The 14,637-nt window shown below is 41.3% G+C and overlaps 1 protein-coding gene across 1 annotated transcript; it reads left to right on the top strand.

Moving 5' to 3' along the window:
* Window positions 1–4,426: 4,426 nt before the first annotated feature.
* LOC138651421 (indolethylamine N-methyltransferase-like) lies at window positions 4,427–12,646 on the top strand. The gene is made up of 3 exons (XM_069741604.1): window positions 4,427–5,187; window positions 7,505–7,712; window positions 11,818–12,646. Exons 1-3 carry the CDS (start codon window positions 5,037–5,039, stop codon window positions 12,242–12,244), a joined length of 786 nt encoding a protein of 261 aa, XP_069597705.1. The 5' UTR covers window positions 4,427–5,036; the 3' UTR covers window positions 12,245–12,646.
* The last annotated feature ends 1,991 nt before the right edge of the window (window positions 12,647–14,637 follow it).

Below are 14,637 nucleotides of genomic sequence, written 5' to 3'. Positions count from 1 at the left end.
ATAGGAGCCACGTAGTATATAGCAGCCACGCAGTATATAACACAGCCACGTAGTTTATAACACACCCCACGTAATGTATAGCACAGCCCATACAGTATATAACACAGCCCACACAGTATATAACACAGCCCATGTAGTATATAGCAGCCACGCAGTACATAACACAGCCCACGTAATATATAGCACAGCCCACGCAGTAGATAGCACAGCCCACGCAGTATATAACACTGCGCAAGTAGTATATAGCAGCCACGCAGTATATAACACAGCCCACGTATTATATAGCAGTGTGGGCACCATATCCCTGTTAAAAAAAAATAATTAAAATAAAAAATAGTTATATGCTCACCCTCCGTCGTCCAGCGAAGCTGTCCCGATGCGCGCGCGGCTGCCGCCAGCTTCCGTTCCCAGAGATGCATTGCGAAATTACCCAGATGAATAGGTGGTCTCGCGAGACCGCTAAGTCTTCTGGGTAATTTCGCAATGCATCTCTGGGAATGGAAGCTGGCGGCAGCCGCACGCACATCGGCGGACAACGGAAGGTGAGAATAGCAGGTTTTTTGTTTTTTTATTATTTTTAACATTAGATTTGTTTACTATTGATGCTGCATAGGCAGCATCAATAGTAAAAAGTTGGTCACACAGGGTTAATAGCAACGTTAACGGAGTGCGTTGCACCGCGGCATAACGTGGTCTGTTAACGCTGCCATTAACCCTGTGTGAGCGCTGACTGGAGGGGAGTATGGAGCGGGAACCGGGCACTGACTGGACGGAAGTAGGGAGGGACTAATTCTTGGCCGGGCCTGGCGGCCACGACCAATCAGCGATGTGGGATTTCCGGGACAGAGAGATGGAAGTGGACCTTAGACAATTATATATATAGATGCCAGATGTGGCTTTACTTTAGGCTTAATATACTCCTTCAAAAACCATATAGAGCATTAACCTTCCAGCAGGTCCTTGCTTCCCAGCCATTGGCTTCATGATATTGCAAAAAGGTCACTGATAACATAAAAAAAATTTTTATTATGAAATATTATATTGTTCCAGAGAAAACATTGTTTGAAAAAGTACTCCGAGTGTGCACTGGAGAAAGGGAATCAGGACTCTCCAGTTCTTACTACTACTTCCAAACTACCAGTTTGGAGAATTGGAGGGAAGCAGGATCTTGAATCAGGTCTCTCATTACAGTAAAAGTGATTGGCCAAGCACTGACAGGTGCAAGGAAACCCTCGGTTTCTTGCCTCGCCTTTTTGGCACCTTCTTATAAAATGTTGGAGGTGCGATAATGAGATAATCAGATAGCTTTCATCAATTCCATAAGTGTTAAGTGCAAGGTAGGTAATAGAGGTTGTGACAGAGACAGCTAGACATTGTGTCGGAGGACAAGGCTGGATGGTGGAAGACTAGGGTTGAGCGACTTTTACTTTTATAGGATCGGGTTTCAGGAAACCCGACTTTCTCAAAAGTCGGGTCGAGTGAAATCGGCCAATCCTATAGAAAAGTCGGGGTCGGGGTCGGCCGAAACTCGAAACCCAATGCAGTGCATTGGGTTTCTAATGGTTCCCAGCGTCTGAAGGAGAGGAAACTCTCCTTCAGGCCCTAGGATCCATATTTAAGTGTAAAATAAAGAATTAAAATAAAAAATATTGCTATACTTACCCTCTGATGCGCCCTGGTACTAACCGGCAGCCTTCCTTCCTTAGAATCAGCGCGTGAAAGACCTTAGATGACGTTGCGGCTTGTGATTGGTCGCGCGACCGCCCATGTGACCGCTCATGCGACCAATCACAAGCCGCGACGTCACCGAAGGTCCTTCAAGCGCTGATTCTTAGGAAGGAAGGCTGCCGGAAAGAAGCAGGGCGCGTCCGAGGGTGAGTCAAAGGGCCTCTGGGCAAGAATTGCACTGCAAAGTGTATGAAACAAAGTCCAAGAGGAGTATGAGGAGATGGAATGGCAGTTGACTACTCTTGTTTTACCACAAATGTCCCTTAGGTGACATTAGTCATTTCAACAGAATGATTTGGCTGACATTTTACTGTATGCCATCCACTATTCTCCCAATGAAATGCCCATTTTACTAGATTGCAATCCGTCCTGTTCTAGCTGATGGATACTGAGGGACTTGGGAAGACCCCGACATTTTCTGTCTCGGCACAGATGTGTGCCAACATTTTTAAAAGTAACTACAGATTGTGCTGATTTAAGGCCCACCAGGTCATAGTAACATAGTAACATAGTAACATAGTTAGTAAGGCCGAAAAAAGACATTTGTCCATCCAGTTCAGCCTATATTCCATCATAATAAATCCCCAGATCTACGTCCTTCTACAGAACCTAATTGTATGATACAATATTGTTCTGCTCCAGGAAGACATCCAGGCCTCTCTTGAACCCCTCGACTGAGTTCGCCATCACCACCTCCTCAGGCAAGCAATTCCAGATTCTCACTGCCCTAACAGTAAAGAATCCTCTTCTATGTTGGTGGAAAAACCTTCTCTCCTCCAGACGCAAAGAATGCCCCCTTGTGCCCGTCACCTTCCTTGGTATAAACAGATCCTCAGCGAGATATTTGTATTGTCCCCTTATATACTTATACATGGTTATTAGATCGCCCCTCAGTCGTCTTTTTTCTAGACTAAATAATCCTAATTTCGCTAATCTATCTGGGTATTGTAGTTCTCCCATCCCCTTTATTAATTTTGTTGCCCTCCTTTGTACTCTCTCTAGTTCCATTATATCCTTCCTGAGCACCGGTGACCAAAACTGGACACAGTACTCCATGTGCGGTCTAACTAGGGATTTGTACAGAGGCAGTATAATGCTCTCATCATGTGTATCCAGACCTCTTTTAATGCACCCCATGATCCTGTTTGCCTTGGCAGCTGCTGCCTGGCACTGGCTGCTCCAGGTAAGTTTATCATTAACTAGGATCCCCAAGTCCTTCTCCCTGTCAGATTTACCCAGTGGTTTCCCATTCAGTGTGTAATGGTGATATTGATTCCTTCTTCCCATGTGTATAACCTTACATTTATCATTGTTAAACCTCATCTGCCACCTTTCAGCCCAAGTTTCCAACTTATCCAGATCCATCTGTAGCATCTGTAACCATCTGTAGGTCAACCAAATGATTAATGCCAAAAGGAGTGTATAACAACAGAAGGATTGAGCTTGTGACATCAACGTGACAGGTTCAACAGTCTACTTCTGCCACCTCTAGGCCACCGTCATCAGCCACGATGAGCAGCACGCTTGCAAAATGACAAGCGCATCCAAGATGACGGTCAGGATGACTATTGGAAAACCATCATTCGCGATTCATTGACGCAGCAGGATATTCGGAACTTTCTGTGACCTGACGGCAGCTGTCGCTGTGAATACAGCCCTGTATATTACCCGTGTATAAAAGAACATTTTCCAGTCCACTGTTATGTACGTAAAATGTGCTCTCATTCCATTGGGGCTGATAAATCAAATTGCTCAAGTCTTATCTAGATCATTTTCACTGAACATTTCAACTTAATTCCACCTTGTAAACATCTAGTTATTGCATAATGGAATTGGCAGGAACAAATATGGCGTACAGTCCAATACAAACATTTCACTGTTCAGTATCCAGCTCACGTATTTTCCTCATATTACTCTGCAGTGGAATAAAATATCCAAGTGCACATTACATATCATAGATGAAATTGACAATATATGAATTTCAAGGTGAAAAAGACGATTTGTGCATATTTAGTTACAATAAAAATGTTCCACCCTCCATTGAAAATGTGTTTGTTTTTTAGCAAATTGTCTCTTCAGAGAGGTAGAGGACTAGAACTCTAGTGCCACCTATTGGAAGTAGCAATCCTAACAGTCAATGTCGACCCTTTAACGAGCCTTGTCACATGACTTAGGATAAAAGCCAAACCAGAATCTCAATTTGCAGACACTGTGTTTCGGGGTACTGCCCCTCATCAGTGCAAAGTGGAAATCTAGTTTGGCTGATTGAGAGGCGTCTGAGCAGAATCCAAGAAGTATCGTTTCTCCTTGTGGAGAGTGACATGTTAACCATGTCGAGGTGAGGAGACTTAAAGCCACAATGCTCCTCTGGGAAATATGCAAATTACCTCTTCAGACAGGAAGAGGACTAGAACTCTAGTGCCACCTATTGGTAGTAGCAATCCTAACAGTCAATGTCGACCCTTTAACGAGCCTTGTCACTTGACTTAGTATAAAAGCAAAACCAGATTGTCAATTTGCAGACACTGTGTTTCAGGGCAGAGATTTGTTTTTTAGCAAAATTCACAAACTTTTTGCTGTTTGTAATAAATCAGTCAAACAAGAACAATGTCAATAGCGGAACTCCACTAATAGAACAAGTGGCTTTTAATGATTTACCACAAAACGTCGCTTTCACTGCGTGGTTTCAGAATTATTCACCCCAATCAGGACCAGTGTGATTAGTTCTTAGTGGAGCCCATCTGGATGTTATAACCTGCTGCAAATGTGAGGCACAGCCACACACCGGCTTGTGTCAGAGTTCCTGAGGAATCTTAGTCCATTATTTGGACTACTCTCTTGATGTCTCTGTAGGCTGGATCTACCTCTTCAACTCATAAATTCTGAGAATGGGGTCTCGAGTGCCCTTTGATTGGAAATTTTGCTGCTCAAAGGCACCACCACTAAGTTCAATTACTATGGTTTGCTGGAGAAGTATGTTTAGTGGTCTGACCAACAATGAATGAAGTGGTGTTCATCTCCACCTACACTTAGATGGGACTTTATAGAGCCTCATTCGTGGATAATTGGGTCATCCCAGCGAAAGGACCACAAACCATGAGCAAGTAAAATGCTATAGAATCTAGCATCTCGAAAATAGTAAATCTAAGCCCTCATGACACATGAATAGGCTAATCCCTACCTGGGAGATTTGAAACCCTATCTGCACTCTCGTCACAGGATCAGTGAAATATATACGGTAACATTTTCCAGAAGCGACAGACCTACCAGCTACCTACCACTTCCCAGACCTACCAGGAGGTGACACGATGGACCCACAGTTCACCAAACAGGAAACTTACATTAAGGAGTTTTGCCCAATTGATTACTACAACACTTACTATGCTAAAGAGAAAGGGGTTCTTTTCGGAGAATGGACTGAATTTGTTTTAAAAAATCTTCATGAAACGTTTACTTCAGGTAAAATTACTAAGTAGTCTATAATTGAAATGCTCAGGATTATTGAAATTGAATCTATAAAAGGGTTATCCAGTCTTATCATCTTGATGACCCTTCATTTGTAATATTTTAATATTCATTCTAATATTCTTTTAAATTGAGTATACCGTATTTTGTGATAAAAGCTTACTTATATTCTCCCATCTTTATTTCTATATAATATTATGAGTTCATCTACTTCTTCAAGTTACAAGGAAGAAAGTGTGGAAGCAAGCATATTCACAATGTGACATTATAATAGCTAAATAGTAGCGAACAGGGGCAAATTTTGACCCCATTGCGGTACCTGTAATTGCAAATAAAAAATCTTTTTAGACCAAAAATAATTATGTCCTAAACAAAAATTTTAGTGAAAAAGGTTTTTTTATTGCTAATGAAAAAATACACTGGCGCTATAACTATAGATGTGAGCTACACAAGTGCCGCTGGTACCTCTGTCAGATGATGTGCCCAATCCGACAAACAAGAATAAAAGACCAATATAAACAAATAGAGAGTACCGCTTGGAAGGTAAGTATGCGGGTGCCAGCCTTGGTCGATATTGGCGGCTTTGGGTACTGCACTGAGGCTCCATAGGCCAGTGACGTCACTCACTGCTTCGCAGTGTCGGCCATTTTTTCACGTGTATCCAGGGACGCCTCCGGCCGGGACGTCTCTGGCGCTACACGTAGCTACAACAGTCTTCACCTGCAGTACCCAAAGCCGCCGATATCGACCAAGGCTGGCACCCTCATACTTACCTTCCAAGCGGACGGGAACAGCTCCCTGACAGAGCGGATCTCGAGATGTGCAGGCCAGCCAGCTGAACCCGACGCAAGCAGCCCAGCAGCTCCGGGATCTCCATACGGCTGCATTCAGTAGGTAACGGAATACTACTAGTCACCATCTACTATTGCGGTATAGCAGTATAATATTACAAGCTCAGCAGGAGAGCCACAATTAGTTGCACTACGCACACAGAAGGTCAATGCATCTCTCCTCTTCTAAGTATATGAAAATTGGCATATTGGACAGATATTAGTAGTTGCCATCTGCGGTCACAGGGAGTTCTGGGTCGGTACTCTGGGATCACGGACGGCACCTAGCTCTAGCTACTTGTAGCGCGGTACTCTCTATTTGTTTATAATGGTTTTTTTATTGCTTTTTTTATTACTGATATAGAGTCATTTGGTTCAAGACAAAAATTAACTGCATTAATTCCTTTCTCCGTTGAAGTAATACACAATGAAGTGATATTGCACAATCAGAGGATTTTAATGGATATATTCACATAAAAAAACTCCATTGGAATAATAGCATACAATGATTTTGTGAATTTTCATGGGTGTATTCACATGTAGCGATTTTAACGAATCTATAATTTCTCGTATTCACTGTGTAGTGACCTTTACTAAGAACTGCAACTTAGTTCCTATTGAGTTTAATTCTTGACAATGGCCACAACATAGTCAATGGAGTTGCGATACTCAAGCTGCAGTGTTTACATCTGGCCACCATCAGAGGGAATGCTGGGTACCAGCCCGGACCGCAACCGTTCTGATATTTACCTATCCTGAAGATACATTATCAATATCATAGGCCTGGAGAACTTCTTTACTCAACTAGCTCTTCTCCGACAGTACACTGACTCGAAGCTGAGCCGTGTGAAGTTATTGATGCGTCTTAACATTATATTTTTTTACATGAAGCATGAACATTTTTCAACATGTTCAATATCAGACTTGGGTGCTTTGGGCTCAATGGTAATATTGATTTTTGGGGATAATTTTTCAGCTACATTTCCTGACCCTTATTTTCAAAATTTGTTTTGCTTTTTTTAAATAATAAAATATAGTAGTTTGTTAAACAATGAGATGCTACCATTGTCTGTATATGCTGTCTTACGTGCTCAGTGCCAAGCACTACTCATGTAGGGTATTGGGAGATCAGTCCTGTACAGGGGCCCACCAGGAGATTCACCTGCTCTCTTGTGGGCCAGTTCGAGCTTTCATGTATGGTCAATGTATGAATATGAATGCGTTTTGTAGGTAACAAAGCTAATATGCTCATCTGCTAGGTTATGTGAATGTGCAGAAGACTTAGAAAATCTTAAAGTGCATTTGCTCCATTTGTAGTTGTAAGTAAGGCTCCATGATTAAATAATGTCCTCTTGGTCCCACCGTAATGCAGATTTGTTCAACCTCTGGTTACCTTTATATAGCTCTGTTATATGCATGAGGCCCAAGTCGTAGTTACACAGAAATGTTGCTCATCTTTTATATTCCATTTTATTCCTAAGGAAATGTGAAAGGAGACACACTAATTGACTTTGGAGCCGGACCCACAATTTATCATCTGCTCTCTGCCTGCGAAGTGTTTGACAATATCATAACTTCGGATTTTCTTGAGCAAAATCGAAAACAACTAAAGAAGTGGCTGAGAAAGGACCCTGATGCTCAGGACTGGACTCATATTGTCAAATTTGTATGTGAACTCGAAGGTAACAGGTACGTAAAAGAGAAAATGACAGAAATGGTATACGGTAGTTTTCTGCAAGCATCTAGTATATGTGAATGTACTGTATGTAACGTATACCTATATTGAGGCATAAAGAGGTTTTTTTTCTGTTGTATTTTAATAAAATATTATGGCATTCTTTATTTGATGCTGAAGTATGAGATTATTCTTCTCTAGACATAATATATAGAAAGGGAAAAATACCTCTGCACTATTGCAATACAGCAATGCACAGAGACCGTCCAATTACGTAGGAGTTTCACATACATCTACATAAAGTCTTAAAATATCATGAAATCACTGAAAAAGTTCAACGCTGTGTAGATAAGTGCACTTCATTCTAGGTGTAATACTATATTGTATTGATGATCTGTAAAGCTGATCTCATGTGTCCTTCCTCACCTTTCGTCTTGGCTTCACATAGTATATCTTGAGATGCGTCGCATGAGAATTTTTTTTTTTACTTAAAGGCATGTGATGTAGGCTAAACATAATTTTTTTGCAATTGTGTCCATATCCTATAAGGTTGGACAGACACAAATATAATTAAAATTCCAGTGTGGGTGGACTGTTCTGGTTCATTATTAAAGGGACTCAGTCACCTGAATTTGGCGGGCTCTGTTAATGGTCAGATGGGCGGTGTTTTCTGTTCTTTCATGCACCCCTTCCTTTCCCGCTGGCCGCAATATTGTCTTGAATTTGATTAGGTTTCCTCCGTAGTACACGCGTGCGCAGTGCAATCTTGCCTTGCGCACGCGCAGTATGCTTTGCCCAACTGCGGGCAAAGCCGAAAAGCATTAGTGCACATGTGCCGGCGCACTATGTCCTGGAAGTATTTCGCTGTGTTCCGGGACATAGTGCGCCAGCACATGTGCACTAATGCTTTTCGGCTTTGCCCGCGGTTGGGCAATGCATACTGGGCGTGCGCAAGGCGAGATTGCATTGCACACGCGTGTACAATATCCATTACCAGCATTTTCCTAGATCAGCCACCTTAAGCACTTGGGAAATTTGTATTTTCTTATTTTTCCAGATCTAGGAGCAATATGCTATTACTACTTCATGAACCTTCATGACTTTCTTTACTGATCAATCTAGGTATTCCTGTATTCATGGCCTGACCTTTACTGCTAATCCATTTTGACCTCTCTTTCTGGGACAAAATGGGGTCAATAACGTAGCCATAAGTGATGCAGAGGTGCACCAGTTACATCCTACCCTAATGCATGACTTGTCCAATGGTTCCTTTGCAACCAAAGACGATACCAGTAACATTACTAATGGCTTATGGTAAGGGTGGCCCTACTACAGATTTTTTCCTAGGTTTCAGGGTGCTTTAGGCTGTTCCTCTTTTAAGAGTATTTATTCTTTAACCCCTTCATGACCAGGGGATTTTTCGTTTTTCCGTGTTCGTTTTTCGCTCCCCTCCTTCCCAGAGCCATAACTTTTTTATTTTTCTGTCAATTTGGCCATGTGAGGGCTTATTTTTTGCGGGACGAGTTGTACTTTTGAACGACATCATTGGTTTTAGCATGTCGTGTACTAGAAAACGGGAAAAAAATTCCAAGTGCGGTGAAATTGCAAAAAAAGTGCAATCCCACATTGGTTTTTTGTTTGGCTTTTTTGCTAGATTCACTAAATGCTAAAAATGACCTGCCATTATGATTCTCCAGGTCAGTACGAGTTCATAGACACCTAACATGACTAGGTTATTTTTTATCTAAGTGGTGAAAAAAAATTCCAAACTTTGCTAAAAAAAAAAAAAAAAATTGCGCCATTTTCCGATACTCGTAGCGTCTCCATTTTTCATGATCTGGGGTCAGTTGAGGGCTTATTTTTTGCGTGCCGAGATGATGTTTTTAATGATAGCATTTTGGTGCAGATACGTTCTTTTGATCGCCCGTTATTGCATTTTAATGCAATGTCGCGGCGACCAAAAAAATGTAATTCTGGCGTTTCGAATTTTTTTCCCACTACGCTGTTTAGCGATCAGGTTAATACTTTTTTTTAATTGATAGATCGGGCGATTCTGAGCGCGGCGATACCAAATATGCGTAGATTTGATATTATTTTTATTGATTTATTTTGATTGGGGCGAAAGGGGGGTGATTTAAACTTTTATGTTTTTTTTATTTTTTTCACATTTTTTTAAACTTTTTTTTAAACTTTTGCCATGCTTCAATAGCCTCCATGGGAGGCTAGAAGCAGGCACAACGCGATCGGCTCTGCTACATAGCAGCGATCTGCTGATCGCTGCTATGTAGCAGAAATTGAGGTGTGCTGTGAGCGCCGACCACAGGGTGGCGCTCACAGCCACCGGTCATCAGTAACCATAGAGGTCTCAAGGACCTCTATGGTTACAATATACAAGCATCGCCGATGACGTCATTTCCGGCCGCCCGGCCGGAAGCGGTAGTTAAATGCCGCTGTCTGCGTTTGACAGCGGCATTTAACTAGTTAATAGGTGCGGGCAGATCGCGATTCTGCCCGCGACTATTACGGGCACATGTCAGCTGTTCAAAACAGCTGACATGTCCCGGCTTTGATGCGGGCTCACCGCGGAGCCCTGCATCAAAGCAGGGGAGCCGGCATCGGACGGTATAGTACGTCCGATGCCGGTAAGGGGTTAATAACCTAAATAAGATAACTTAATGTAACATGGTAAGAAATTCAGATATTCAATGATCATGTGTTCGGATTGCTCGGCTCCACGCCCAGATTATATTATAGGGAAGATTAAAGCCGGTTTACCCAGCTCTACTCATGTTTTTGATATTGAGTTATTAAATTACAACAGGCTCCATTGTTTATACCGTATATACAAATGAACTGCGGAATTATTTTTTGGATTTCCTAGTTTATGGATTGGGGTATAATGAGGCATTTTTCTACCCATTGATCATCTTCTAAGTTTGGCACTGCCTACATAATATATCAAATGGTTTTACAACTTCAATATTTAGATTAACAACCCCTTTAAAGGTAATCGATGAACATGTTTTTACATAGATTGGACCTCCAATAAAATTATACGTTTTTTATACAAAACTGATAAGCCCATTATGAGAAATATTATATTTCTCTGGTCTTTCTTCCGATGCGTTTCCTGGATGATTTGCATATGACTTCTAAATTTGGTTTCTCATGACGGGCATATCGGATCTTTACAAAAAAGATATCATTTTTATTTGAGGACAAGTGTATATACAATCATAAAATTGCTTATATACTGTATGAAAATTATGCTGATAGGTTTCTTTTAAGAATGAGCGAAACTGCCGAAATTAGAATTCGGCAGATTTACCTGAATTCGGCAGGTAAATTAAAATTGCATAACATTTATTCTATGCAAATAAAATGTGCCTTGTTATGATCTGACCACCATTCCAAGCAGTTCCCTATCCGGATCTTACAGTTCCGGGCTTCTCTTCACAGATCATCAGTCTTCATCTTGACAGTATCTATCCGGTCTTCAGCACCTCTGGTGCTGACTAGGCTTCACTCAACGTCATTATACACTTTGCCCCAAGATGTATGCCCTAGTCAGTACTAGAGTTGTTAAAGACCAGATTAATTCCTTTTACTTATTGAACACAGACAAAGCAAGAAAGAAGCAGCTGGAAAGACTTCTTTGGTTCATGGTGGACTTCTATGTTATGAAGAAAGCACCTAAAGTATCACCTAATTTTAAATGATTCCTGTGCTAGCACTGCATGTGTATTAAACAGTTCCAGAAGAAGGGCATCATGTAATACTTTATTATTCCTGTGGGGGCAGTGTAGGGGAAATTAACCACTCCATGTTATTTGCTTATTTTCAAGGGGCTCATTTATGATTAAAAAAAGGGTAAGATAAAATGCAATAAGCTTTATTCAATTATTTATGTCAAAATAGTTTTCCATAAAAGAGCATGATTTACAGAAGCAGACGTCAGGTACCGAGAAGGATGGCTGGAAGTAGTTACGCTCAATGGAGCATGAGTAGTTCGCAACTCATAGTGTAACCTGCACATCTACGGAGCTCAGTGTATTGATCGAAACAGTAATAAAATGAATGCAAGTAATTAATGACCTGTCAAATAACTTCTCTTGACAGTAATGAATGGGAGAAAAAGGAAGAAATGTTGAGGAGAAAAGTAACCAAAGTGTTGAAGTGCAATGCTCTTTCCGAGAAGCCGTATGACCCTGTGCCCATGCCAGAAGCGGACTGTCTGATTAGCTGCCTCTGCTTAGAAGCCCCATGTAAAGACCTGGAAGCCTTCACCAATACTTTGAAAAAGTTTAAGGAGCTTCTTAAACCAGGAGGTCACATTGTAATTCAGAGCGTTCTGAACTGCACCTTCTATCATGTTGGGGAGAAATGGTTTTCCTGTTTGTCCTTAACTAAGGATGACCTGGAAAAAGCATTTACCGAGGCCGGGTATGGAACTGTAAAAATAAAAGTGACTCCACGGTCCGATAGGTCAAGAATGGACATCAGTGATTATGATAGTTTATACTTTGTCCATGCCCGTAAAACTTAGAAACTGATGAAAGACCACTCATCCTCCTTTACCATGTACACACACGATTTTGCACAATGGGAACATCTTTATTAAATAACCAGCTAATTACGAGTCTTGCATCCACGAACAACAATTCCAGTACTCTTTACAGACAGCATAATAGCCACAATGACCCCCAAGTGACTCTATAGAGTCACTAAGACTTCACTTCTGAAAAATAAAATACAAAAAATAGAAAAAGAACTGTAGTGGACATATGGACATTTGAGAAATGCTTGAGGGCCCAAGACCTAAGTAATGAATTGTGGTCTTGAGACCTGAAGAACTCCCCAAGTTCTCCTTTATAGAGGACCTTATAGCCAGTTAGACTGTTCACATTTGGGAATTTGAGCTGCAGAGCCGAATAAAGCAATTTGCTTACCCCGTTGTAGTTTCTTTGATTACTTCTTGCTCTCGTTGTTTGTAATTTACCTCGTTTTCAAGAGCTGAAATCATTTTCAGCCCATCTGATTCATAACGGGAATCTGTTACTAGGTTTATGCTTCCTAATCTGAGGAAATCTCAAAAAATGGGGCAGAGACCTCAGATTTTAAAGATGTGTCACTTACTGGACTTTTCAGTGTAGTTTTCATATAATCACTATTTTATCTGCTGCAGCTCTGCTAGTAATCTCAATGATGGGTTCAGTCTGGTTCCACCCAGTGCCACTGACAGCTTTCTGTGTCACTGTGCATAGGCATAAAACTTCTAATTACTGGTGAGAGGAATGCATAGCTAGCACTCTAATATTGCAGACTACATAACAGTAGCATTTGAGAAGACTAGCAGATTTGCAGCACATGAAAAAGGGTTTTATTAATCAAAAGTACAGAATGAACCCCAATAAGTTAACCAGCACTGGAATCAGGGTTTCAGTTGATACCTTATGCTGCCATGTGCAAAATATGGACACTGCCTCAAAATAATATTTTAATATACTATACATAAGGGGTTCACCAGTGAACCAATAAAAGGCAAGAACACTGAGGTCTTTGGTGTTAAGAAGATGTCAAAACATCTATATTAAGCAGCAGTTGCCAACAAATGGAAGGGAAAAGTTAATGCTCTGACACACCAGTGTAATAAGTGATGCATTGAAGATTTTAATTTAATTGCATCTTGACATGAAATGACCCATTTGTTATTGAATGTGCAAACTCCACTTTATTCTAAAAGGTATGTGTCCATTCTTGCCTGTCAGGTAATTTCAGACTCAAATTTTATTTCAATACATAATCAATTTCTGGTCACGCAGACACATACACTGTTCATTTTATTCAGCCCACTCAAAATGTGAACTTTGCAGTCAATCAACAGCTGCGGATTATCTGCAGCACTCAGGTGTCACCCCCACAGGTTGATGATCCAACTGAGACTGAGGTGGGAACACAAAACTAATTACAAAGGAGCAGCGATTATCTGGGCGGTGAGTATCATTTTTTTCTTATCTCTCTGGCCCATTCATAATTGGTTATTCAGTAGTGGAGAGTGCCTGTCACGACTTGTTCCCGAATTGCATCTAATGGTGAAGATGTCGGGGCCACGTACCTTGCTGATCTCCTGAATCCGAACTCAGTCTGTTCCCTTCCCCCACCCAGGTAAGATCAGAGTAGTAGTGTACTGTAATAGACCAATCAGACTAACAAGGTAATATGAACAGGGATAAAGGAAAATACCAATCATACAAATAAACTCACACAAACAACAGAGGAAAACACGGGGAGTGGAGGATGAAGGTAAAAACCCAGGTAAGAGAAGCAGAGGATTTGCACACAACCAAAACCACGCAACAGTCTTAGAGAAATCCACCAGACGCCTTCTCATAAACCAATACTCCACCAACTCCTGAAAAATGCAGCAATGAAGCTTGCACTGACAATGCCTGCCTGCCAGAGTCCAGTTTATATAGGAGAAGGAAGTGGCCAACACTGAACAGCTGAGAGCCTTAATACAGGAAAGCTTCCTGGAACTCTCAACTGAGCAGATTAACCCTTGCACTGCTAGAAGAAACCTGCACCATTCAATATGAAGGAGAAGTGCTTTTGGTCAGTGCAGGAGTAGGAGAAATCAGAGGTGTTCTGGCTTCTGTCTGTTGCAGTAAATCCTTGACAGGCCTTTAAAGCACCACTCTAGTGTTTTTTTATATTACAGCTGTAGAATGATGCATCTAAGCTAAAGTCCCTGCACCTAGTCTTATAACTACCAGCCGTCACCTTCACCATCTATTGCCTCCACTATATTAGATCTCATCTCCAGCAGCTTATGACCTGCCGTATTGATCCAGTGTTTATTGGGCAAGGCGAAGGTCACTTTTGAATATAAGTCTATGTCCTGGGTAGTGCATTCCAGAAAATTGGTGAAGCACACATGAA

Source organism: Ranitomeya imitator, chromosome 10, assembly GCF_032444005.1.
Source record: "Ranitomeya imitator isolate aRanImi1 chromosome 10, aRanImi1.pri, whole genome shotgun sequence".
NCBI lineage: Eukaryota > Metazoa > Chordata > Amphibia > Anura > Dendrobatidae > Ranitomeya > Ranitomeya imitator.
The sequence above is the reverse complement of the archived record's forward strand: the minus strand, read 5'-3'. Positions and strand labels throughout refer to the sequence as shown.